At 45.5% G+C, this 25,504-nt stretch overlaps 2 protein-coding genes and 1 pseudogene across 2 annotated transcripts; 1 reads left to right on the top strand and 2 right to left on the bottom strand.

The window, feature by feature from the left end:
- Positions 1-2,071: 2,071 nt before the first annotated feature.
- LOC120676724 lies at positions 2,072-11,113 on the bottom strand (annotated as a pseudogene).
- Positions 11,114-17,021: 5,908 nt separating this feature from the next.
- LOC120674259 (vesicle transport v-SNARE 13-like) lies at positions 17,022-20,389 on the bottom strand. Its single transcript, XM_039955410.1, has 5 exons — positions 20,125-20,389; positions 19,948-20,006; positions 19,551-19,739; positions 18,613-18,783; positions 17,022-17,522 (listed from the first exon to the last, which is right to left on the bottom strand). The coding sequence occupies exons 1-5, from the start codon at positions 20,216-20,218 to the stop codon at positions 17,370-17,372; spliced, it is 666 nt and encodes a 221-aa protein (XP_039811344.1). The 5' UTR covers positions 20,219-20,389; the 3' UTR covers positions 17,022-17,369.
- A 4,596-nt stretch (positions 20,390-24,985) lies between these two features.
- LOC120676322 (UPF0481 protein At3g47200-like) lies at positions 24,986-25,504 on the top strand. The gene has a single exon (XM_039957557.1). The coding sequence runs from the start codon at positions 25,073-25,075 to the stop codon at positions 25,466-25,468; it is 396 nt and encodes a 131-aa protein (XP_039813491.1). The 5' UTR covers positions 24,986-25,072; the 3' UTR covers positions 25,469-25,504.

Consider the following 25,504-nt stretch of genomic DNA (forward strand, 5'->3'; position numbering starts at 1 on the left):
GTGACTAGCTGTTCACCGTTTAATGTTTAGGCTAATATTAAAATTAATTTTGAACTCAGTCGAATTGGAATTTGTGCATATACAAAAGGTCAGTTTGGTAGAGCTCCACCTAGTTCCGATTCTCTATGGAACTGATTCTTCGAGAGATGTGACTCACTGGCTGAAAAGTGATTCTCTATGATTCTCTAATAATAACTTTATGAAAAATAGATCTAGTATGAGAAGTGAATCAGGAAAAGCTATTTTTTTTAGCTCCCAACTCCTTACTTCAGTTCACATAATCACTCCACATAATCAGTATAGAATCACTTTTCTTAGAAAAAAAAACTATTTGGCAGAGCTTCTAGATTTAGCCTAGAAGTTGCTCTGGGAGCTCTGCCAAATTAACAGACTTGTAATTATCGACTTTGTAATTCCAGCTCCATGTTTCCACTCTGCACTTGTGGCGTCCAGTGGCAACCATCAGCTCTGCTATAGTTTCTATTTGCAAAGATTAGTACCTTCTTTTATCTTTCTCAGCAAATATCAAACGTTAAGATTTCCCTGGGGCAAATTTCGCGTTTCACGATTTCTTTACTTTATTTCCCATGCATGTCTATGAGGCTGGTCTAGTAAAAGTCGTTGCATTTGTTTGGTTAACAAGATTGAAGTTTGGACCGTGTTGTTGGATCGCTGTATCCAATGGCAGCAAAAGAAAGTTTTGCTAGAGTTAAAGTTCATCATAGGAGACTAGGAGTATGCTAGCTCACTACCGGAAACCCGAACATTGCCGAGTGCCAAGGGGTTTGCCGAGTACAATTTTTCGGGCACTCGGCAAACAATATATTTGCCAAGTGCCATCGAGAAAACACTCGGCAAAAAAAAGCACTCGGCAAACAAGGTTGTTTGCCGAGTGCCTAGAGGTTGGCACTCGGCAAAGAGGTGTTTGCCGAGTGCCAAGGGGTGGGCACTCGGCAAACATCTCATTTCTGAATTTTCTAAAAATTTTAAAAATAGCAAACAAAGTCTAAAAATTATGAGATTTGGCAAGATGTCATAATATCATATGTGTAGGTTGTGAGAAAAAGTTGAGGAGGTTTCGCACACTTTTGTCATGTACGTGCTTACAAACCGATACATCTCCGAAGAAAAATCATAGAGTTGAGAATGATCCGATAAGAATTGGAGTCAAATTGATGGTCGAATTGTTGTTTGAGTTCAAAACTTTTTGTATAGGCAATAGATAACATAGATTGCTTAACATGAAATTTTGGTAATTTTTCAAGTCCATTTGGTATTTTTAAAATTTTTTTACTTAATTTTTTTGCCGAGTGTATTTTATTGGCACTCGGCAAAAAGAGGCTTTGCCGAGTGCCATAAAAATACACTCGGCAAAGCGTCTCGGATGAATTTTGAATTAGAATTTTTGGAGTATTTCAAATGACCTCGGATGAAGAAACTCACAACAGCAAAGTTGTAGATCTCGAAAAGTTAAGAAACTTTGTAGTTCACAACTTTTTTATTTGAATGCATTTAGGATTTCAAATATGTGTTTGAATATCTCAAATTTGAAATTCAAATTTTGCAAACGACCTCGGATCAAAAAACTTACAACATCAAAATTGTAGATCTCGAAAAGTTATGGAACTTTGTAGTTCAAAAGTTTTTTATTTGAATACGTTTAGGGCCTCAAACAAGCAATTTTATCTCGAATTAGTATAATATGTGGAGAATCAAAATAGAATCTAGACATATGTAATACAAGGTTAGAGTGGTAGAGGAGGCTACACGCGAAGCAAGAGGTCATGGGTTCGAATCAAGGCAGCTGCGTAGCGCGCGATTTAACGCGAAATAATAGCGAGACTTGTGACTTGTGACATTGGATGATTGGTGTGATTACCGGGTGAAAATAAAATGTTTTGTTATTTTTAAACGTTGTTTTTCTAATTTGGTTTTGAAAAATTTGCCGAGTGCTTTTTGACACTCGGCAAACAAGTCCAGTCCGGTAGTGGCTCTTGAGCGACTGAGTTTGTACAGATACAGAGGGCAAGATATATAATACTGGGATGCTACTATCCATGTTTACTTTATTTCTTTTATTCCTTTTGCTACGATTGAGAAATCACGACCTGGGAAACACGGTGAAGTAGGTCTGAGTAGCCGTGAGCGCAACGACGAGCCCGGCGACGATGAAGGAAATGGCCGACCACGGGCTGCCGAAATACTTGCGCCTGAGCGTTGCCTTGTTCCTGTGCCACCACGACCCGCAGTATGACTGCACGTCCTCGTACAGCCCGGCGAAGACGTGCCGGTTGTAGTTCGTGCCGCCGCCTTCTCCGAGGCGGGCGAAGAACTGTGTGTTGACACTAATTTGCGCCAAACACATTCGAATGCGCTAGAACGCGCAGCAAAATCATCGACACGATCAACACCAGCAGCCTCTCTGTGCAGACCGGTCAGACCGGATATGCGGACCGGTCAAACCGGTACTCCAGGGAGACGGCGAAAACCTAGAATCTCGAGATCGGGAGGGACCTCATCGGAGCTCGTGGATCTAGGGTTGCTCTGAGGTCAGCAAGCCACTTAGAACATCCTCGAACGCCATAGAGACGAGCGAAGAACAGCAGATGAGATTGAAAAAATTAGGGTTTGGAGATAAAAAGTAAAGGATAAGTGTGTGAATTGATTAGGATTACCCTCAATCAGCCGTGGCCCTTCATATATATATATATAGGGTGGGGAGGTTTGTAACCGAGAGTCGGAACCATATCAAATGGAAAATGCTATCCTACGACTGGTCGCGCTGGCGCGCTAGCGCGCATCCCCTCGTAAGCCCGGCCTACGTCCCACGCACCAGACCAGCCCACATTTTTTGCCCATGTGCCTGCGTGCGTAGCTGCATGTTCACGCCATCACCCAGTTAACTGGTAGGTTAAGGAAATGAACTTTATTTTGGTATGAAGCTTCTATAAAAAATATTTTATCTCATTCATATTAGCTCTGTTTTGAAAACCGATTATACCAGTATATTCTACACGACGAGACAAATAAAACTAGACCCCACTTGCATATGTTTTGATAATGTTTTGCACTAGTAGTAATTTATGTATAAATTTAAGTTTGATATTATTGAATAAGTTGCCACGAAACGGAAGGGTTAATACACACAAATTGTCATATGAATAAGATATAAATTGTGTGACAACTTATATATATTATGAATTTTATTTGTGACAACTTATGTATATTATAAATTTTATCTGTGACAATTTATATATATTATAAAAATTATTTGTGACAACTTATGTTCATTATAAATTTTGTTTTTTTGGCAACTTTGTTATTAAACTTATAAATATTTTTTTGGCAACTTTTATCTTATAAGTGTGGCAACTTCTATCTTATATGTGTGACAACTTATATTTTATAAGTGTGGCAACTCTTTCAATAATATCATATTTAAATTTTTACATAAGTTGCTACTAGGTGAAAATGTTTTTAAAATATATGCAACTGGGATCTAGTTTTGTTCGTCTTGTCACGTAGAACACAATGGTGCTATCGGTATTCAAAATGACGATCATACGGACGAGATAAAATATTTTTCTATAAACAGGTTGCATGTTGAAAAGCCCCCCACTGCATGCTGTACGGGTGGGAAGAATAGAGAGACACGTATAGTTGAAAGAGACATGTGGAGGCGGACCGTGGCCGTGTAAAATGCTAAAACTGGGAAAAAAAAGTGGGGTCGCGCGATTGCCATCTGCGCGACCCGTCGCGCAATATCCCAGTCCATATCAAATCCCATGTCAAAATACAACTCCTAATTCGGACCGGGCGTTTCGGACCGGTCTGACCGGTCTCTGGACCAGTCTGACCGGTCAGACCGGGGTGCAGGTCTTCTAGGAGGCATAACTCCCTCATCCGGACTCCGAATTGGATGTTATATATATATGCATTTCGATCGTCTCGACGAGATCTACGCAATGGTGCATTGCAATTTGCAATTTGACAAACTTGTCTAGACCGGTCTGACCGGTTTAAGGGAGAGGTCTGACCGGTCTGCCCAGATTGTCCAGAAAACCTTCATCGTGCCAATTTTGAGTGTCAACATATGCCCCCCTGTTTCTTGGTAAAGCTTGCGTACAAAGAAACATATCTCCTAGCCCAAAAATGTACTTGAACAACGAGAAGCACCTACGCACCAATCATATCTTGCTTTGAAGGACGATATCATATATCGGCCATGTCAACTTGTGTAAGTGAGACAGGCCTGAGTATATGCAATTTCGGTTGTGAATCATGTCCTTCAAAAAAACTGCTTCGGTCCATTTAGTAAAATGTCTATAGCAACTAACACGAAGTAATACCTCTTTGAAGATGGAGGACTAATTTAAACAATGAGATCCAATCCTCAACCTCGGAACGACCATGATTTGATAATAGGATGTATCAACATAGCGGGCACCAATAGTAAATCACCAAACCGCTGACATTCTTCACACCCCTTTATACTGCTTGAAACAATAAGACATCATGGTAAACTAATACAAACCGGCTCTTTTAAACAACCATTTCATCTTGGGAGCCGATTGATGTGTACCACAAATGTCTTCATGAACTTTGCTCATGGCAACTCTGGTCCGATCCAAGCTCAAACATTTATGAAATAAAACTTCGGCTATTCAATTGTAGAGCTTATTGTCGACTAAAATGTTTTTGAGTGTTATCCGCCGAATATCATTTTCGCACCATGACAAGGATCTTTAAATAGGAGATTATATGAACCCTCCAGTCATGATCTTCGGCTTTAGTGATGAATCACCTTTCATAGCCAAATTGGTATTTCTAGTAGTCTGGGCGGTCAGACTGGTCTCGTGACCGGTCAAACCGGTTTGGGCTGTCAGACCAGTTGCATCGACCGGTCGGACTGGTTCTTCCAGAATCTGCAACTCGGCTTTCGCTTGCATCGGCTTTTGAATATAAAAATATTTCTTCACAATTTCTTAGCCAGATGCTTGCTTAGCCAGAGTAATAGCCTATCGATTCTCTTCCCTTGGTATATATCTTATAACAAATTCATTGAAGGAAGAAATAATATCGAGGCACTTGTCAAGATATGCATTTAAATATCCATTATGTCATTAGCATACCTCGAATACTTGCGGCACCATCAGAAGTGAATCACCAAAGGCTTCAACACGTTTCACGCCCGTAGATTGCAAAAATTCCAAGCCAAATAAGAGGGCTTCATACTCAGCTTGATTATTTATGCAATCCTACTTTGATCGGTTTGAGAACTCAAAATACCACCACTTGGAGAAATCAAGACAGCACTAATTCTTTGACCACCATCACAAACCGATCTATCAAAATATAATTCCATGGTGTGCAAGTAACATAGCCGATTTTCAAAGCATGTTTATCATTAATCTGATGCTCAACAATGAAATCCGCTATGATTTGGCCTCTCATAGATTCCAAGGATTCACAAGCCAAATCATATTCAACTAAAGCATAAGCCCACTCGCCGATTCTATCACTTAAAATCGGCTTTTGTAACATGCGTTTGAGCATATCGGTTTGACATACTACTATGCAAGTACTAGATAGTAGATAATGCTTCAATTTGGTACAAGCATAATAGAGAGACAAACATAACTTCTCAGTAAGAGTATAACTTGTCTCCGCATCAATAAGTCGTCGGCTTATATAAGTGATGACATACTCCTTGTCTTCGGTTTCTTGAGTCAAAACAGCCACAATGATCTTGTCTTCAGCAGCCACATAAAGCCTAAAAGGAACCCCTCTTCTAGGCGCCTTGAGCACATGTGGTGAAGACAAATAAACCTTGATCTTTTCAAAGACCTCTTGCTATTCTGCCCCCAAGTAAATTCGGTTTCATTCATTAACCGAAGAATAGAAGTAAGAGCATCAATATGCCTCATTACAAATATTTGCCAATTTTCTAGCTCGAATTGAAAAACTTCTAATTCGGCTTTTATCCACTGATATTGCAATTTTCAACCAGCTCAAGACCTCAAATACATGATCAAAGTCTTGAGAGCCCCTTACAAACTAATCTGTTGCATAGAAACTTCATGAGGTAAATTATCATTTGCCAATATTTTGCCCCCCCCCCCCCGAGCACTTAAATGTCGTCGAGCTCCATATTGCTGCTCTTTTGGTGCAGCCTCATGATCCACTAGCTCCTCATTGCCTTGTACCGAGAATGTTAGCGGTGTTTCTCCATCGCAAGGAACCGAATCAGGCATTGCCGATTCGGCTTTCTGTTCTGCTGCAACCTCAACCGGTCTGACCGGTTGCTCTGGGCGATCAAACCGGTCACTTGTACCGGTCAGACCGGTCTCCTGAGGCGGTTCGCCCGGTCGTGCTGGCTGGTCAACTGCTTTGACCCTCCATACCTTGCCTTGAGGGACCATTGATCTGTAGTGGTTGGATTGTTTGTCCCTCAGCCTCTTGAACTCCTTTTCCTTCTTCTCCTGAGCACGTAGACGCTGCAGCTTCCTTCTTTGAGTACGAGTCAACCCTGAAGGACACCATCTTGGTTGAAAGTACTTTGATGTCGAGCTACTGCTGCTAGCCTCATGATCATTAGCCATGATCGGCCTTTGGATAGAAGGATTGGCCGATTTACCAAAAACCATCGGTCTTGTACCCGCATCATTGACAGCCACTTTGGTATTGCCAATTTGCACAACATCATCGGCTTTAGCTTTCTCTGGATCAATAGTGGGTTGTACCTCTTCTTTCTTCTCCTTGACACGGTAAACCTGTCTTGGAGAATGAGTTTTGTCCGGTCTCTGATGAGACCGGTCTGACCGGTCAATGGCGACCGGTTTGACCAGTGCAGGCTGCCGCCTCTGACCTGATTGGTGGGGTCCTAATCGGTCGTGCACTGGTCGTGAAACCTTGCTGAACAAAAGCCTTCTGTAATCCTCCTCCTTGTGGTGAGATGGTGGGTATAGCATTGGATAACAATACATCCAAATTCCTTCATGCCCTCATGTAGGACAAGAAAAACCCGATCCCGGTGACGCCCATGACATAGTAGCATACACCTTCTGAGGAGGCAACACTGTAGTGCTATCACCCCTACGCTTGCTGTATTCTCCCCTAAGAGAAGAATGCTTGCCTTGACGCGGAGGTGAACTTGGTTGTTTTTCTAGTGGCCGATTTTTTGGAACGGTCTTTGTCTACTTGTTCAGTAGCTGAGCAAAGGTGAGCTTCTGCTTTGTAAAACTCTCATGCACCTTTGACTCATTAACCTTCCTAGTACCTTCTTCCGGGTGCTTAGACTTGAAAGTTCTGGGTCGGCTTTTTGCCTGACTGGTCTGACCGGTTGAGGCGACTGGTCTGACCGGTCGTGCCTGGGCAGCAGGCCGACTCGTGTCTTGTGAGGAACTCTCTTGCCCACCGGGCCTTGAAGCTTTGACAATGATCTTCAGTGACTCCTCTCCATCAAGAGTCTTCTCCATCGTCACTTCACTAGCCCGAACCTTGTCATTGACATTTTTCGACCTTGGCTCACCAATGATAACATTTTTTCCTTTTGCTCATTCGGCTTGTTCCGGCCGAATGAGTACCTTGGCTTTATCCAAATCAATCGTATGGACAGGAAATGACGCCTTGTCATCTTTTACCTCATGCATTGACAATCGTCCTTCATTAACGGCCGATCGGATTTTTCGACGAAAGATATTGCAATCATTAGTTGCATGAGAAAAAGTATTATGCCACTTGCAATATGCATGCCGCTTTAACTCCTCAAGTGGCGGTATGGCATGAGACAACTTGATGTTTCCACTTCTAAGCAATTCATCAAATATGCGATCACACTTAGAAACATCAAATGTGAAACGAACTTATTCTTGCCGATTCTTTGGAATTGGTTTAAGGGATGAACAAGAACATGGCTTAATTTCTGATGGCCATATGAACTCACCAACTTCCTTTTTCTCATTGTCCGAATCAGATTTACAATCAACATGTATGGACCGATGTGCATCTTTGGTGTTCGGGAGTCTAAATTCTAAACCCAAGACTTTCATGTGCAAATAATTAACAGTATGGTACTCAAAGCCTTCGAGTTCTTTTTTCAAATAAGAACGCAAACCATCAAAAGCCAAATCAGCCAATACATTTTCAGAAACGGTTAAATTGAAGCATTGGTTTTTTATATCTTTAAACATTCGGAAGTAATTCGAAGCAGGCTCATCTTGGCCTTGCCTAACCGATGCCAAATCCGACAGTTTAGCTTCATTGTGCCCATTATAAAAACGATCATGAAACTTACGTTCCAACTGATTCCAAGATTGAATAGAATTCGGGGCCAATGAAGAAAACCAAGAAAAAGCAGTTCCAGTCAAAGATAATGAAAATAAGCGAATGCGCAAAGCCTCATGGAAACCAGCTTTTCCCATTTGTAAGATATATTGGTCAATGTGCTCCCAAAGTGCTTTATTATCATCACCACTAAATTTCACAAAATCAGGAACACACCAACCAGCAGGAAAAGAAACTAAATCAAATTCAGCAGGATATGGCTTTTGGTATAATGTAGAATTACCAATATCCACACCGAATTTAGTTTTCATCGCACTAGCCGGATCCTCTTTTAACCTAACGGGGTCGGCTTTGCATCTACCACTCGTGGATGCTTGTGCTACAGAAGTAAGACAATGTTCTATAGGATTATCTTGTACCATCGTCTAAACCGAACTTATCGATGCATGCCCCGCAGAATTTTCATGTACATTAATAAAAATCAGTTCATGTGGAGAACCAGATTCTTGTGAAGGAGAAGGCTGCACACAATTTGTCATCTCATTGGTTCGGCTAAGGATTGCCGAGCAAAGAGTAGACGTGTTCGGTGTAGATGTTACTGGACTGACCGCTGATGCACCGGTCTGACCAGTCTGTTGGACCGGTCTGACCGGTCCAGCCATGTTTGGCTGTGATGCTCGCGGTGGTAGTGTTTGCCCTTTATAGTAGTTCATCGGCATGGCATACGATGCTTCTTAGGCTGATGCTGGCGTAGCCGATGAACTAACGATTTGGAAAGCACAATTATCATCTACAGATTTGCCTTTTTTGATGATGTCTAATTGATCTTTTAAATCATTCATGGGCTTATATATATCAGCAATCTTCTGATCCATAATAGATGATAATTGGCTAAACAAGTCGGAAGATGAAGTGCTTACATTGTTTATTACCTCGACTTGCTTATTCTTGAGCGTGAAGGAGGGCATCACGAAGTCTTAAACCCTCGTGACCTGGCCTTGCTGATTTTTCTTAAATCCCTTCAAGAATTGTGCTTTGAAGTGCTCCCTGACCACCAAGTACTCTTAGCGCTCCTCCTCGCTGAGTTCCTCGATAGATGTGGAGATGTTGCCTTCGTCGAGGTCGCTGATGACGCCCATCTTCTTTGAAAACTAGATTAGATCGATTTAAAAACCAGATAAATCTATCCCCAGCGGAGTCGCCAAAAAGTGTGTTGACACTAATTTGCGCCAAACACACTCGAATGTGCTAGAACGCGCAGCAAGATCATCGACACGATCAACACCAGCAGCGTCTCTGCGCAGACCGGTCAGACCGGATATGCGGACCGGTCAGACCGGTACTCCAGGGAGACGGCGAAAACATAGAATCTCGAGCTCGGGAAGGACCCCGTTGGAGCTCGTGGATCTAGGGTTGCTCTGAGGTTGGCAGGCCACTCAGAACATCCTCGAACGCCGTAGAGATGAGCGAAGAACAGCATATGAGATTGGAAAAGTTAGGGTTTGGAGGTAAAAAGTAAAGGATAAGTGTGTGAATCGATTGGGATTACCCTCAATCGGCCGTGGCCCTTCATATATATAGGGTGGGGAGGTCTGTAGCCGTTAGGAGTCTGAACCCTATCAAATCCCGTGTCAAAATACAACTCCTAACTCGGACTGGGTGGTTCTGACCGGTCTGACCGGTCTCTGGACCGGTCTGACCGGTCCGACCGGGGTGCAGGTCTTCCAGGAGGCATAACTCCCTCATCCGGACTCAAAATTGGATGTTCTATATATGCATTTCGATCATCTCGACGAGATCTACGCAATGGTGCATTCCAATTTGCAATTTGACAAACTTGTCTAGATCGGTCTGACCGGTTTATGGGAGAGGTCTGACCGGTCTGCCCAGATTGTCCAGAAAACCTTCATCGTGCCAATTTTGAGTGTCAACACTGGGCTGCCTCCTCGTCGTCGGCCAGCAGGTTCTTCAGGATGCTGCGCCGCCGAAGCAGCTCCACATCCTGTGCTCCACGGACGAGCAAGCCCATGAGCGACACGTAGCTAGTGAGCACCCGCGTCTCCTCCATGCCCAGGCTCTGCTCGAAGGCGATCAGGTTCACCAGGAGCGGCCTCTTGGCGCCATCGATCATCACGGAGGGTATCCCCATCATGCATCTTCGGCCGTCGAACGCCACGTCGTAGCTGTCCCGCGCCGACCTTCGCCGCACGAAGCTCACCCCCGCCGCCCTCATCTGGGTGGTCCGCGGTATCACCCACGAGAGACGACTCGACGACGACGCCACCGGCGGCCGCCTGGGCACGAAGTTCTCGTAGTACAGATGAAGGAGGTGGTGGATCTCGCAGGTGCCAAAAGGGGGCTCGATCAGGACCTCGTCGCTGATGTACTCGAGGAGGAGATTGACGAGGTTCTACCTGCGGCCACCCTGCGCGCCGGCGACTTGGTCATGCAGCCTCTCGACCACGAAGAACGGGACCTGGTTCTCTAGCAAAAGGAGGTCGGCATTGACGAGAATGAGGCCCCAGTCGACGTCGCAGAGCGCGTCGGGCTCCTTGGTGTGCCACTTGAAGAAAAACTCAAGGATGAAGCAGCCGTCGAGGAGGAGCATGCGGACGAAGTCGTCGGAGCTGAGGAGGGGCCGCTCGCTGTAGCACGCGCACGCGCGGGGCTCCAGGGACCGCATCTCCTGGATCAGCAGGGACGAGCTCACGGTGGCGTTGCGGGACAGCAGGTCATGGAGGTACAACCACTTGTGGTCCTCCATGGCGCGGAGGGCGGCGGCGCCGTGGTAGTAGGGGCTTATCGACACCATGCGCAGCTCGTAGGCGGTCGGGTTGCCCTCGCGGACGTAGGCGGGGACGCGGAAGATGGTGAATGGCTGCGCCCGCCGCTGCGGCGCCTCCGTGCGCAGGGTGCTCAGCGTTGCCTCGACGGAGGCTTCCAACAACATCGCCAGGCTTGCCATTCCTACGATGAGAACCAGTTACTGCATGTGAAGATGCAGCGAGACAGCCGATTGGGGGCGATCGATGACATGGATGCGGAAGGTTCGGTCCAGGCCACGCCAGAGATGACAGGAGAGATGATGACTGAAAGGAGAGGGATCTAGTTCACCTCCGGGGAGCCGGCGGTGGCTACCAGAGGGGCCGGAGTTGACCCCGTGCTGACCAGGGCCGTACTAAAGTTTTGGTGGCGTGCAAAACACCATAACAAATTAATGGTGACCCTATAACTATATTATAAAACATACAAAAATGAAAGTATTTTCATACTTCATAATATAACTACAAGAAGTAATGCATGCTAAAGGATTAAAGAGTAAATTTGCCTTACCAAATCTTCTTAACTTCTATTAAATAGTGTCATTCGTCTAGTATTCTTCGAAATGAAATCTGTGATCACTATAAGGATCCTAAGAATAGCCTACGGTTTTCTAACCGTCAGGCATTAACTTGTACCATCAGTAAAGGTAATAACCGAGGGTATACCGTTGGTAATCTCCCGTCGGCCACTCTTGGTCGGGCATTCCCCCATTCACCGACAGGCGGTCGGTAAACCAGTAGGCGACAACAAATACCCAACAATTGACCATCGACAACTAAATGGTCCACCCTCCCTTTCGATAGTGGGTCCAACATGGTTTGCCGACCATAATCTTTTCCACGACGATGTGTTTCACCATCGGGAAATGTATTTGCTGACGATATTTTCTTAACGGTCAGGGATTTTACACTATCGGTCATGTATATATATATATATATATATATATATATATATATATATATATATATATATATATATATATAAGGGCCTTATCTTCCCCTTGGCTATAACAAAATAGGACAAGTCCATTAAACCGTCGGGTTTCGAGTATCCAACATATAATTAGACCATCGACAATATAAATATCCAACCATTTTGAGATATCCATCCAGCTTAAGATTATTTTCATAGACACAGAAAACTAATATGTGACCATGAGGATCCATTGCAAATGCTTAATAGTGAAAAGTTGTAGCATTTCAGAAGTTGCATGCTAATATTGTATAGTTCATCAAGACTTAACAGGTACAGAAGAAAGGTACACAACTACACATATATTCTAAAAGTGGCGAATGGCATAATTCGATAAGTTACTAATGTAAATAATAAAAATACTTGACTAAGATACTACTATCCATATGGCTTAAGGCCCACAATGTCATCCAACTCCAAAGTGCAACACCAGCTTTCATTTGCGGCATATGATCTCCAGAGAGCAAAAAAAAAAGTATGTCCTCATCACCAAAGGTTGTAATCCTCATCATCAATGTCCCGACCATAGTTGTGATAATTCTCGTCATCTTCATTGTCCTTGTATCCTTCATCATCATCGTTGTATCCTTTGTCATCGTCATTGTATCCTTCATTGTCCTCATTACTGCAGTCTATTCCATCAATGTTTTCCTACTGTTGATGCGAAGATCGACACACCAAAAGCCTGAGAGCACCATTCGCCAAGCTCATACTGCAATTCCTTCGAACCAAGCATGCCAGTCAATTTGACCTGTAAATTAACAAGGAATTAGCAAACGTTAAATTAGAGAGCGTATCAGCTGGATTTTCGAATATCCTCACACAGCGTATTGGCAGCTATTGCCGATATGGAAAACGACAAAACAAACGGGATAAACTAATATGTAATGCGATCTGTGAGAATCGGCAATCACCACCGATACAGAAAACAACAAATCGGCAAAATTTAGCCGACACGTGCGTAGAGAAATGCAAAAAGCTACAAAAGCATAGATTTAAGCAAAGCTACTGGAGAAGCTACACCCAAAATAGATCTAATCAGCTTTATGAGATCTTGAACAGGAACAACAAATTCCGCAGCCAATCAAACGTGTTCCGAGCTGGATAGATTTGATAAAAGCTAAAACGATAGGAAAAACCTACAAATCTAGCAAATATCGATAAATTGTGAATAAATCTAAACAAAGCAACAGCGATGCACTGGTTGAACTAAAGTTTAGATTTAATCGGTAAAAACGAGAACTTACCATCAAATCAAGTCGCTCAAATATGAGATGCCCTTGATTAGCTCGAAAGAAGTCACGGAAAAGAAAATAGCGAAGTCGCCGACTAGGAAGTAAATTGCAGGAAAACAGTAAAGGTTTGTTGTATTGGATGTGTATCAAACTTTTTACAATGGACGGGGACACATTTATATCCCCATGCTAACCAAATCCTTGCCGATCATAGCAAGTACAAAACTTGACGCAAAAGATAAAGACTCCCTAAATAAAAATATCTCCTACCAAACCGAGACTCCGTTGGGATCTGGTCATACCCAACTTCCCTCAGGTCAACAGAGTCTCCATTGGCAACAAACTATATTTCCTTGCCATATCTGCCAATGCCTTCCAAATCGTCAACCCTTTTTCCTTAATGTTTATCTTGACACGTGTCAAAAAACGGTGTTAACGCCTATATAAAATTATGTGTAAGCACACAACTTGCTTGTATTCCAAATTTTACAACAATATTGGCTATTAAATGAACACATTGTTTGCACAGTTAATACGAACCTGTCCAGATATATCATGACCAATTCCATCATGCTCATGTGAGAATGCATCCTCAGATTCAGCATCCTGCAGATTAGCATATTAGTATGCACCTTACGAATAATCCATGCATGACATGGAAACAAATATGCATGACATGGGCTATATATGGATATGTGTCATGACCATCGACCACTATAACTTACATAAACACCCATTGGCCAATGCTGCTAATCACCATGTGTGAAAATATTACTACCGAGGAGAAGGATTGAACCATCGGCCATTCAACACAAAAGCCAACGGGTCAACTAGTAACCATCGACTATAGTTCATGAATAACCTACCGTCCTTTTAAAACCGTAGATGATTGTGTAACTATTGGCTATCACGTCCATTATTTACCGTGTGTCACGTAGAAACGGTTGGGAAATACTTAGCCCTGTAGGTCATTTGATCTAATGCCTGACTAGTTAACATCTGACCCTCGGGAAATCATTGTACCGTCAGCTATCGGTTACAAACACCGACTGTTCAACTTTTAACCATCGGCGACATCTTAACCGTTGGACATCTACAGTGTCCCCAACTGCCTATTGGCCATTGTACTAGATTGCTTAAGGAAAGACTTTACCGTGAATTAGATTTTGAAGTAGAAAGAATGGGTGTGGATGAATATGGCAAGGAGGTCTCTGTTGACTGGAAAGGAGATGGTAAAGGCGAGGAGGAAGATTCTGATCATGTGTCCCCCTGCTTCTATAGATTCAAAGAGACATAAAGGTGGCAAGGAGACTGGGAATGATGGAGAAGGGAGTCTAAAGGGCCAGCAATGACTGGAGCCACCTATGAGCAGTAGCTCTTTAAATGAGAAAGTGCAGCACGAGTCTAAGAAGGAATTTTCAGTATATCTAAAAGAAAAGGCTGAAGAAATCCTTGAAATTTCGGTGGACAGGGCACTTGATGATTTGGTGGACAATGCTATGGCTGAAAAAGATGAAGAAGTGGGAGAAGCTGTGGTAAACTTGAAAGAAAATAATATGGCTGGCCATCTCTCTTGAAGTTGAGGGACTTGATAGTGGCAAAATTATTCTGCAAAAGGAGGAAGTAGAATCTGAAATGCCACTAGTAGAGGGGGTCGTCCAGAAGGAGGTTATAAAGGAATCGCTTTATGAAGATGCAGCAGGAATGGAAGGGCCAGGTGGGAACGATCAAGTGTTGCCAAGTGCAGTACCTGGAGGCAAACAGGGAGCAAATATTCCAAAGATGGATGAGGTGCTGTCAGCTGCTTCCATTCCTGAAGTTCTGTTCTCCCCAACACGGGCTAGCCTGAGGCTCGTGCACTCCTTGGATGAACACATCTTGGAGCGGGTCGAGCTGAGGATGGCTAAGAGGAACTTGGACTGCATAGAAGATAATTTTCAGGGGGCATATTGGACAAGGTGCTGGTTACAGTTGTCTAAAGAGGAAAGGTGTCTCTGAAGAGGAGGAGCTGCATCATGGAGTTTTACAGAAGTGTGGTTGAAACTTCAGGAAGAGAAATTGGTGCCTAAAGTGCTTCAGTTCTTAGATCCCTTTTTAGTTCCTTTTTCCTTATGTTGAACTCGTGTGGGTGTCATTGTTCAGCATGTGCTGGCAGCTTAATGCTGTGTTTGTGGTGTAAGGATCGGGTGCTCTAGCCTAAGAGGGGGAGGGAGTGAATTAGACTCTAATAAAAACTTAGACCTATGACTCCAACTAGTTTGCACAAAACTTAAACTAAAACAAACTATCTAGATGTGCAACTAGATTGTTCTAGTGTGAAACCCTTATCCCAAAAGAGTTATGCACCCTATAGCCTTTCCTAACAAGAAACTACTCTATGAAAGTAAAGGCACAAAGGTTGCAAGTAAAAAATGCGGAAGCTTAAAGAACGGGATAGGAGATAGCAAACTCTTGACGCGGGTGTTTATCTCGTGGTTCAGTTAGCCACAAAGGTACACCTACATCCACGTTGTTGTAGCACTCACTAAGAGTATTGCTACTCGGCCACCAAGTCTCTTCCGTGAATACAATCACCGTCACCTTGGCCCCGGGTTCCACTAAGGAGCTTCTCCACAAAGGATGGGGTCTCCACGTCCCCCGCACAAAGATGTCGTCGCCGCTCCACACCAAGTCGGAAGGTCGATGACGTTGCAATCACACTCACAAAGACTCAAGGCCTTGCAATCACACTCACTAAGAGCTAATCCTTTACACAACACTCCCAAAGTGTGCTAAGGGCTAAGGATATGATCTTGATGCTTTTGTATGGCTTGGAGATGTTCTTTGGTGTGTGTGGGATGTCCAGCAACTCCAGCAATCTTCAAATGGCCGGGGTGAGGCGTATATATAGGCCACCAAGTCTTGTAGCCGTTGCACCAATGGTCAGCTGAAAATCTGCGTATCACCGGAAGAACCAATGCCTCTGGCTGAGGTAGCGTCGGTTCTTCCGGTCACTCATAACCCGAAGTAGCCGTTGAACTCCTGACAGCTGACGTAGTGATCACCGATTGAACCGATGCTTTGTACCGATGCATCACCGGTTCATCCGGTGCTTAAGAATCTTCTCCTGGGCGCTGACGTCATTGCACCGACGCAATACTCCGATGCACCGTCGGTTGAACCGGTGCTGAAGAATCTTCTCCTGGGCTCTTGACATCGTCTCTGGAACATAGGACGCCCAATGCACCGATGCCCCTTTTTGACCCGTCGGTTCAACCGGTGCCTATAGGCTGACTTGGTTTCGATTCCCTTCTGCACCAGAATTCCATAGCGTCGGTTCTTCCGACTACCATCGGATGCACCGTAGGGGAACCCCCGTAGGGGCGGCCCTTCGGGCCTTGCTACGCCTATCTTTTCTTTCTCTTTGTCATCACTTGAACCTAAGCGCCTGAGAATGGTTATCTTAACAACTATATTAGTCCAAGTGTTGTGTTGTCATTCGATCACCAAAATCACTCAAAATAGCATAAAAGGTGCCATGTTCCTTACATGTGGTCATCATTTGTAAGACTTTGGCTATAGACATTCGTTCGTGGATGTTCAAGGCCAGAACAATTCCTTAATCTTAAAAAAAACTACAACATCCATGGGATCATGGATCTCGTAAATAAATGACAACTAGGCTTTGAACCTCTTTTAATCGGACATAGAAAATTGACAACGATATGCTTAAATCTGCTTCCTTATTGTCTGTTCAGTTTGTCTTTCAAACAAAAAGCAATCAGATGATATACAAGAGGCTGTCTGATGGTCTGAACGTTTCCTCGAAACACATTCGATAGCATACAAGCACACCCCCACAGAAATATGATCTGAACAAAATAAAAGGAAAATAGAAAAGAAAAACAGAGAGGTTGCGAAGTGCAGATACAATAAAAACAATTCACAGCTGCTTTCCTTCATCATGGTTGCAGTAGAAAACAACTGCCCCAATGCAAAGCAATCCCCTAGTGCACGAACTTTTTTCTCAAACGCGCAGGAGAACTGCACATCATTATATTACGAGAAGAAACCCTAGTGCATGAACTTGAAATACAGGATCACTAGGATGACCAAGACAAGGACGGCTATGACGAGACCGATGATCCACTTGTTTCTGTCCATTCTCCTCACCATGCCTCCAATGATCCTCCTGCTCTTGCCAACGTTGACATCAACGTCATCCAACTGCAGTGACAAATAAGGAGATTTGAATAACACATAAAACAACCGCATGGTAATGGTGGATACCAGCTATATTTAACTCATGCGTAGCAACATGGACTATGTCATCATCCATCACAGATATTTGTTTCAACTTAAACTATGTACTACAAATTGGTACTGATCAAGCTTATACTGCGTTTGACTAAGATCTTGTTTCCATAAAGCAAGTTGAAGCATTATATGATCCTATAACATTATGTCCTTGGTGATGTTTGGTTCAATTCATCTTGTTTATATTTTTTTATTTTCAGCCCCTTCAGTTCTATAATTTTACTAACAGCATGTGTCAATCAAAGTTTTCAAGAAGTAGCCCTTTTGCTTATACCACGACTCCTTAATTAGGTAAAATTCGTGACACCAAGTAGCCGGGCGTGACCCCAAGCAATTTGGCATTACCAAGTTGAAGTGTCACGCTAATCTATTTGCCGTGATCAAAAGGGCTAGCTCTTAAAATTATGGTTTTACACAAGTTATTACTCAAATAAAAAAATCAGGCTAGCCATCCCACTAAATAATTAATTCTTCTAAAGCTCTCTCCAAATTGACAGTGGGTTCAGTATTTTAAGCACGTGCTCTATAGTGGTATGTATGTCTTTAGGCATGCAATAAGAGGTGCACTTAATCAAAATGTGTAATTCTTGTCAATTACATCAGTCAAAAATAACAAAAATGGTAAGGGGAAATTCAAGGCATTAAAAAGCAAGTCTACGCATGACAAGAAATGAAATACAATGAAAAGTCAGAAAAACTCAGCTAATGTAGATACTACAAAGAACAAGGAAAAAATGGTGAAGGAAAGTATGTTAGGGTCTACAATTCTTAATGTTTGCAGATACCAAAAGGCATACATGAGACATTTTTTATAATAAACTATGATGGAAAGCTACATTTCATCTAATCTGAAACACATTAAGGTAGGTAGAAACATGTCAATGACTTCCTTTCAACAAGTTGCATAGTACTGGAGCTTTAAAATAACTTCAGACCAAACCAAATGGCAAACAAAAAACAGACAATTAGTTCAGACAGAATTGGGTAAACAGTTACTTACTCCACGATGAGCATGCAAGAGAGATTGGCGCTGTTGACCCAGATCATGCAAGATGGAGACTCCAAGATCTTCCGTCTCCAGCATAGTTCTATGGCTATCTCTGAGCCTATCAGTTGTTTGGTTCTGTCTTTCAGTTGCCCTGAGCAGTCTTGATCTTTGATCAGCAGAAACCTGCATAATTATCCAAAATTCCAAATACATCATTGGACTTTCATGGAGACTGTCAACTTTCGATTGACAAGGTTGAAGGTAAAATAAAATAAACTAAGACTGATGATAAGTCAGAAATATGCACGTGCGAAAGGACAAGAACCTCATACTTAATCAGAATATGAATGTTGCCAGATGATATGGCAAGGGCCTAGTTATCTGGATTCTGGATGGCGTATGCTACAGCATGTAGCACACGTTAGTAGCACTTTGCAGACATTATTCATAGTTTTCGCTTATCCATACCATACAGGTGTACTCTTTAGAATCTCTGGAATGGTATAGAGCTGCTTCAACAAATATTTGATTCATATCTTCAATGAACAACATGGGAAACCATGTGTTTCGTCACTCAGAGTGTCCATGATGAATTATGGATTCACTATACATCCATGAAACAACCAAAGAGCACAATTCTGACATTATCTCATACAAGGCATTGTTTTTGTCCCAATCAGCACCACATCTCTAATTTGGAGGATTTAATGCTTCATTCACTTTAGTACTGATAGGAGCCTTGGAGACACTTGTATCCGAATCATAGGGATAAAATTCCAGAACTGAAGCCAAATTAACACCAACCAAACACTTAAATTTGTTTGTATCATCCTAACCAATAGAAAATGATGGTTCAAGTATAGACACACAATGCAAAACTTTGTTAACAAAGAAAAATCATGATTCACTACAAAGTAGGAATCATTCATGAGTTCCAAATAATAGCATACCCCCAATGCATCAGCCATTCCTGACTCCAGCAACTCCTCCCTCGCCCCTTGCTGTGGGTTGCCACTGGTAATCCTCTTCAAGGCTCCCTTGAGGTTATTAAGATCTGACTTGTACTCCCTGATCTTTGCTAGTAGCCCAGCTCTAACGCTTGGTTGGAGGTTCCTTGCTTCAAGATCCATCTTTCTTATCTGAAAAAAAAAACCGATATTACTGCTACTGCTATTCCAGAACATCGAATTATGCATATATGGCACCAGAAAAGAAAAACCATGTTCACACACTGCCTAGCCTGATCCTAAGAAGAAAATTTACACGATGATTATGGTCGATGCAAATTACGGTTCTAAGAAGGATCTTTCCTTAAAACAAAAAACAAAACAAGGGAGAAGGGAATACCAGTGCCTCGGCTCCATCGACGCCGGATTTGATCTCCGCCGCCTTCTGCTTCAGCTTCTCTGCAACAGAATCAACCAAACTTCCAATCAAGAAAGAACACTACGATTCAGAGCGAGACCCTGCCAAAGATTTCTTCCAGGAAATGGATAGATTTGGGGGTGGGGGGGACAGGGTTACCTCCTTGGAGGGCCGCGGCGGCGGTGCATTTGCGGGTGAGGGAGGCGGATGCCTCGCAGTACTGGCGCTCGTAGCCCTCGAAGACCTCGCTCATGGCGTCGCGATCTCGGTCCGGGTCGCCGACCGGGTTAGCCCCCTCGAAATCTTCTCTTGTGCGGCGCGATCGGGCTTGTCTTGTGGCCCGAGTCTGGAGGAGTCGCGGTGAAGGAAGAAGGAATTGGGAACGAAGGACACGGCTAGGACCCGTGAGCAGGGAGAGTTTTCCGCAAACCGCCTTCGAAACTCGAAAGCGCATTTTCGGCTTGTAGGCGCCCTTTTCCCTTTTTTTCCCCCCACACGGCTTCACAGCCATTCAGGGATTTGATGGCTTGATCCAGGAGCTGCTGGATAGAAAAGGTATTTGATGATTTGATCCATTCAGAAAAAAATAATTAATTAGGGAAATTGATTTGTACCAGGAACTTTTTAGTTGATGGATCTGCACCAGAAAGTATTGGACGATTGATACACTACCAGAAAAACGAGCATTCGTCTGCACCCCGTTAGTACTGGCCGTCTTTGACTCGGTACTAACTCGGTACTAACACATGCATTTAGTACCGGTTCTATAGTACAGTATCCACAAGAGCCATTTAGTACCAGCTAGAGTCATTAGTCGGTACTAAAGAGCGTCACTGACGCCGGGATATAACTATTGATAACTATTTACCGGTTGGTGGTTCCAGCTGGTACTAAATGTCACCCAAAATATTTAGTACCAGATAGAGTCTACACCCGGTAAAAAAATACTCAGTTAGTATCGGGTGGAGCCTCCACCCGGTACTAACACACCTAAAAATATCTATCAACGACGGAAAGAGTGGCCAGCGGACTTTATCTGTTCATCCTCCCCCTTTCTCTCTTTTCCCTTATCTCTTCTCTCTTTCCTTCTCATTTCTCTCCTCACTCGAGCAGCCGGAGCAGGCGAGGGGCCGCTTGGGTGGCGAGCTCCTCCGGCGCGGCGCCCCCTGGCCAGTCGCGGCGACGCACGTGGGTAGTAGTGGCCCGGCGACGGCGGCCGCGGGTAGCTCCTCCGGCGCAGTGGAGATGCGCGAGCTCCTCCAGCGCGGCGCCACCAGTCAGTTGCGGCGACGCACGCGGCCAGGCGGGGCCCGGCGGTGGTGGCGGACGCGACACGCGCGCAGGCGGCCGTGGAGATGCGCGCCTAGCGGACATGCGCGCCGGCGGCAGCGACGGAGATGCGCGCCGGCAGCCATGCGGCTACGGCTGGTGGTGGCTCGGCCCGCGCAGTCCCCCTGTAGGCGGGCGAGTTTTGAAGTGTTGTAGTTTTGGAGAAGCTCCGATATTTGTACAAAGAATAACTTGGGGAGGATAGGAAAAGAAGAAGACATACCGAAAGGAACAATGATGCAACATACAAAGTGTTGGACTATCCAAAGTCACCATCGGATTATTTGGTGCTCACTACATTTTACTAGGCGTTGGAGCAATGAATTTTTTTACTGAAAAAACCAAGAACCGGTGGCACAGACGATTCGGTTTAGGTAAATGATCGGTCTACTAAAAATCCAAATTTAAAGAGCATATTCTTCACGTTTTGGGCCGAATGGCGACCTCCAGTCCACTGAAGGTCCTAAAAGTGTAAAAGTAGCCAAAAATGGAGGGAGGAGATGCAAGGAGGAGGGGGGAGGGGTGTTGTTCAACCCTTATCTAGAGGCTCAGAATTGCCTGCACTAGCCATCTCACCGTGATATCTTAGGCTCTGTTTGGATGTCGATATTGGAGCCATTGGCATTGAATTGGTTTCAATGCCAAATCAGACTAGTATTGGTATTGGGTTACAATACCAAAATCATTGTTTGGATGCAGATGAAATTGCTAGATGGAATCAAGGAGCAAGCGAATACCGATTCGTGTTTGGATGTTCATACCTGTGGCATTTGAGAATTGGCCATCTTCTTCTCCTTGCCAGAGAAGGCCGCCGTCTTCATCCGGGGCGGAGCTCCCCCGTGCTCGCCCACACCTTGCCGGCAAGGAAGGAGAAGGCAAGGGAAGACCGGTGCAGCACAGCTCGTCGGGGGAGGGAGGATGGGGGCGGCGCGACCCGTCGGCGGAGGGAGGACGGGGGGCGGCGTGGCTCACCAAGGGAGGGAGGATGGGGGCGGCGGGGCTCACCGGACGGGAGGAAGACGAGAAAGGGCGCCGGTCGTGAGGAAGAGGATGAGGGGCGCCGGTCGCGAGGAAGAGATGAAGGGAGGTCCCAGGGATAGAGATGGAGGAGGGCCGCAGCGGCGGAGATGGAGGGCCGCCGCCACCGGCCGCCGGCCGCGCACGAGACGCCGCCACCGACCGTCGTGCCGTGGATCTTGGAGGGGTGAAAGGCAGGGGAGGGGAGGGGAGGGGGAGAGGCGCGTCCTGCAGAGCTCGGCCATGGAGATGGTGAGGACCACCACCAGTCGTCCCTCCGCCCAGCCGCGCGCGAGCCTCGCCGGCGGCCGGATCTTGCGCGCAGACCTCGCCGGCGGCCTGACCTTGAGCTCGATTTTTTTTTGACTAGACGAACGAGGGGAGTCGCTGGGTGAATGCTTCACGATACTGATGGGAGGAGGCGTGCGCAAGCCTGCCGAATGCCGCGCTGTATTTGCTCGTTATTCTGTTTCCTAATTCTTTTGACATCCAAACGCGGGCATTGGTGGGAGCCAATTCCAATTCCGAATTCCACCCTCCAATATCGACATCCAAAGGCAGTGTTATATGAATCGGGAGACTATATAGTACATTTGACCTATTTCACCTGTGGCTGAACCGATTCCACTAGTCCAACTATTGAACCACTAGTCTCACCGATTCCGTAACCAGCTTTTGGTTCAATGGCAACAGCTGGACTGCAGCGACTTGACCTACATATGATAGTGTATGGTTCGGTACAGAGTAACGTCATGGTAGCACCGATGATGACTTCAGCCCAAGGCCCAGAGTGGTTGAACTAGTCTACCGTATAGTCTGTGAGGGAGAGGAGGAAGACTAATCAATTTTCTGTTGCAGTAATTACTCCTAATTGTGGAAATAAAAGAGAAGCACAAGCAAACGAAGACGACTGCATGTCTTCTGAGGAACGAGAGTACTCTATCCTGCCTGTGATAAGTGAATTGTCAACCGTGCGGTGTGATCGTGCGCTTGGTCTTTGGATTGCAGGTACACGGGCGTCGAGTGTCGACGGAGAGTTGCCGTGGAGGAGCTCAGGCCGGGCGGCAGCTGTGGCGTCCACTCCTGGATCGAGGGCGCAAGCGGCGACGGAAGGCGGGTTTCTTGGTTTGCGCCACAAAACCAAGGAGGCGGACGGCGGTTGAAGACGCCAAGTCGTGGAGGCACGGGCGTCGGTCTCGGGACTGACGGAGGCGACCGGCGTCGATGGCGTCTAGGGCCTCGCTGCGGGCGATGAGGTGACGGGCGTCGGGCGGCGTCTAGGGCCGTCAGAAGGCCGAGGCGGGAATGGCGTCTAGGGCCACGGCGTGGAGGCGGAAAACTTCCCGCGCGTGAGGTTTTGGCGGTTTTCTCAAAACCGGCCACCTACCCGGGTTTCACGGACCCTCCAAAACCACGGACCAGATCTTCATCAAGATGGCGGCATCATGGAGAAGACTTCGTTTCGAAGAAAGAACCTCAGCCGTCAGATGGGATCGTGTACAGGGGGATACTGCAGACCAACCGGTCTGACCGGTCCCTGGCACCGGTCTGACCGGTCCATGGAACCGGTCTGACCGGTCTCCGCGGGTATAAATATCCCTTCACTTGTATTAGGTCGTGTGGCTTTTTAAACTCGTCCGTGAATTGCTCTTTCTCCCAGGCTGCCACCCCTGTGTCTCTCTCCCCCGTTCTTCTCATTAGAGTAGAATTAGTCTATGGATTTGTGAGACTTTGTGTTGGATTTGATTGGGAAAGGAGGCCCTATCCTTCTTGTGCCCTCTGGGCTTTTTGAATCAATCCAATCCCCTCATTTTTGTGCCCTTGTGTGATGGATTTTGATTTCGTTTTTGGTGCACAAGATTGCGAGGATTCTACGAGCTCTTTGCTGTGATTCCCGTGTTTCTAGTTCTATCACAAACCCTCTGGAATCACGAGCTCTTTCGAATTTGGATTTCTTAAGGTCTTGAGAAAACCCCACCACTTTTGATCTCATCCCGAAATTCTCTTGCTATGAAGATCTTTAGGGTCAGATCCCTTGGGGATATGTTCACGGGGTAGGTACGAAGCTTTCCTCCAAGTTTCATCAGATTTGGATTTCGTTTGCTCAAGATTTGTGGTTCAAAGTCTTATTCACGGGGTTTTCTGGGTGCCGACCAGTCAGACCGGTAGGCAAGACCGGTCAGACCGGTCTAGCCGTGTTCAGGCCCCCGACCGGTCAGACCGGTCAGTTGCACCGGTTAGACCGGTCCTGGCAGATCAGTTCTGCGGTTTCTCTCGATTTGTTTTCTATTTGCTTCGTGATTTCGCTCGCTCGTTCGAGGCCTTTTGTGTTGGTTTAGTTTCTCATAGCTATTCCAAACTTTGGTCAGAATATTTGAGGGCTTGAGTGATTTTTGGGATATAAGCCGACGGTTTAAGTTTCGAGAGAAATTTTGATCTGCTCCCATTACTTTTGAAAACCGTCTTGAAAAGCGAACCGGGAAAATAATATAATCGCTGGTCGGCCAGTCTTGCTTTCCCATCGCACACATTCTAGTCGTGCGCGTTCCTGGATACTTGCCTTGCTGGGTGGGTCGGGGGTGTTACTGTTACCTGTCGGTGGGATGGGTGTTGTAAAGTGCTGGCCGGCTGGTGGCCAACAACTTCAGCTTCCTTCCACCTCAAAGTCCTGTTGGTAGCAGCGAGCTGATCTGAAAGAGGTGCTTGTCTCGCTCGCTCTCCCCATTAGTAATTTTGTGAAGTTGAGACGCCGGACGTCAGCATGGCGAGCGTCGCGTCGTTGGAAGCTTCAGTACAGGCAACGTTGCGCACTATACGAGCGCAGGAGGCGGAGGCGCAGGCGCAGGCGCAGCCGTTCACCATCTTTCGCATCCCCGCCTACATCCGTGAGAGAAACCGGACCGCCTACGAGCCGCGCATGGTGTCCATCGGCCCCTACTACCATGGCGCCGCCACCCTCCGCAGCATGGAGGACCACAAGTGGCGCTTCCTCAACCACCTCCTGTCTCGTAACCCCAAGGTCAGCTCGTCCGTCCTGATCCAGGAGATGCGATCCCTGGAGGCCACGGCTCGGGCGTGCTACAGCGAGCGGCCCGCCGCCCTCGACTCCGACGACTTCGTCCGGATGCTCCTCCTCGACGGCTCCTTTATCCTCTAGTTCTTCTTCAAGTTGCACACCAAGGAGCCCGACGCG

Source organism: Panicum virgatum, chromosome 5N, assembly GCF_016808335.1.
Source record: "Panicum virgatum strain AP13 chromosome 5N, P.virgatum_v5, whole genome shotgun sequence".
Lineage (NCBI taxonomy): Eukaryota > Viridiplantae > Streptophyta > Magnoliopsida > Poales > Poaceae > Panicum > Panicum virgatum.

Excerpts from the sequence above, each read along its gene's own strand:
- LOC120674259 (XM_039955410.1), bottom strand. The coding sequence starts at position 20,218 with ATGAGCGAGGTCTTCGAGGGCTACGAGCGCCAGTACTGCGAGGCATCC. Across the intron at positions 19,740-19,947 it reads TCGATGGAGCCGAGGCACTG|ATAAGAAAGATGGATCTTGA; the intron begins GTATTCCCTTCT and ends TTTTTTTTTCAG. Across the intron at positions 17,523-18,612 it reads TCTTGCATGCTCATCGTGGA|TTGGATGACGTTGATGTCAA; the intron begins GTAAGTAACTGT and ends TTGTCACTGCAG.
- LOC120676322 (XM_039957557.1), top strand. The coding sequence starts at position 25,073 with ATGGCGAGCGTCGCGTCGTTGGAAGCTTCAGTACAGGCAACGTTGCGC.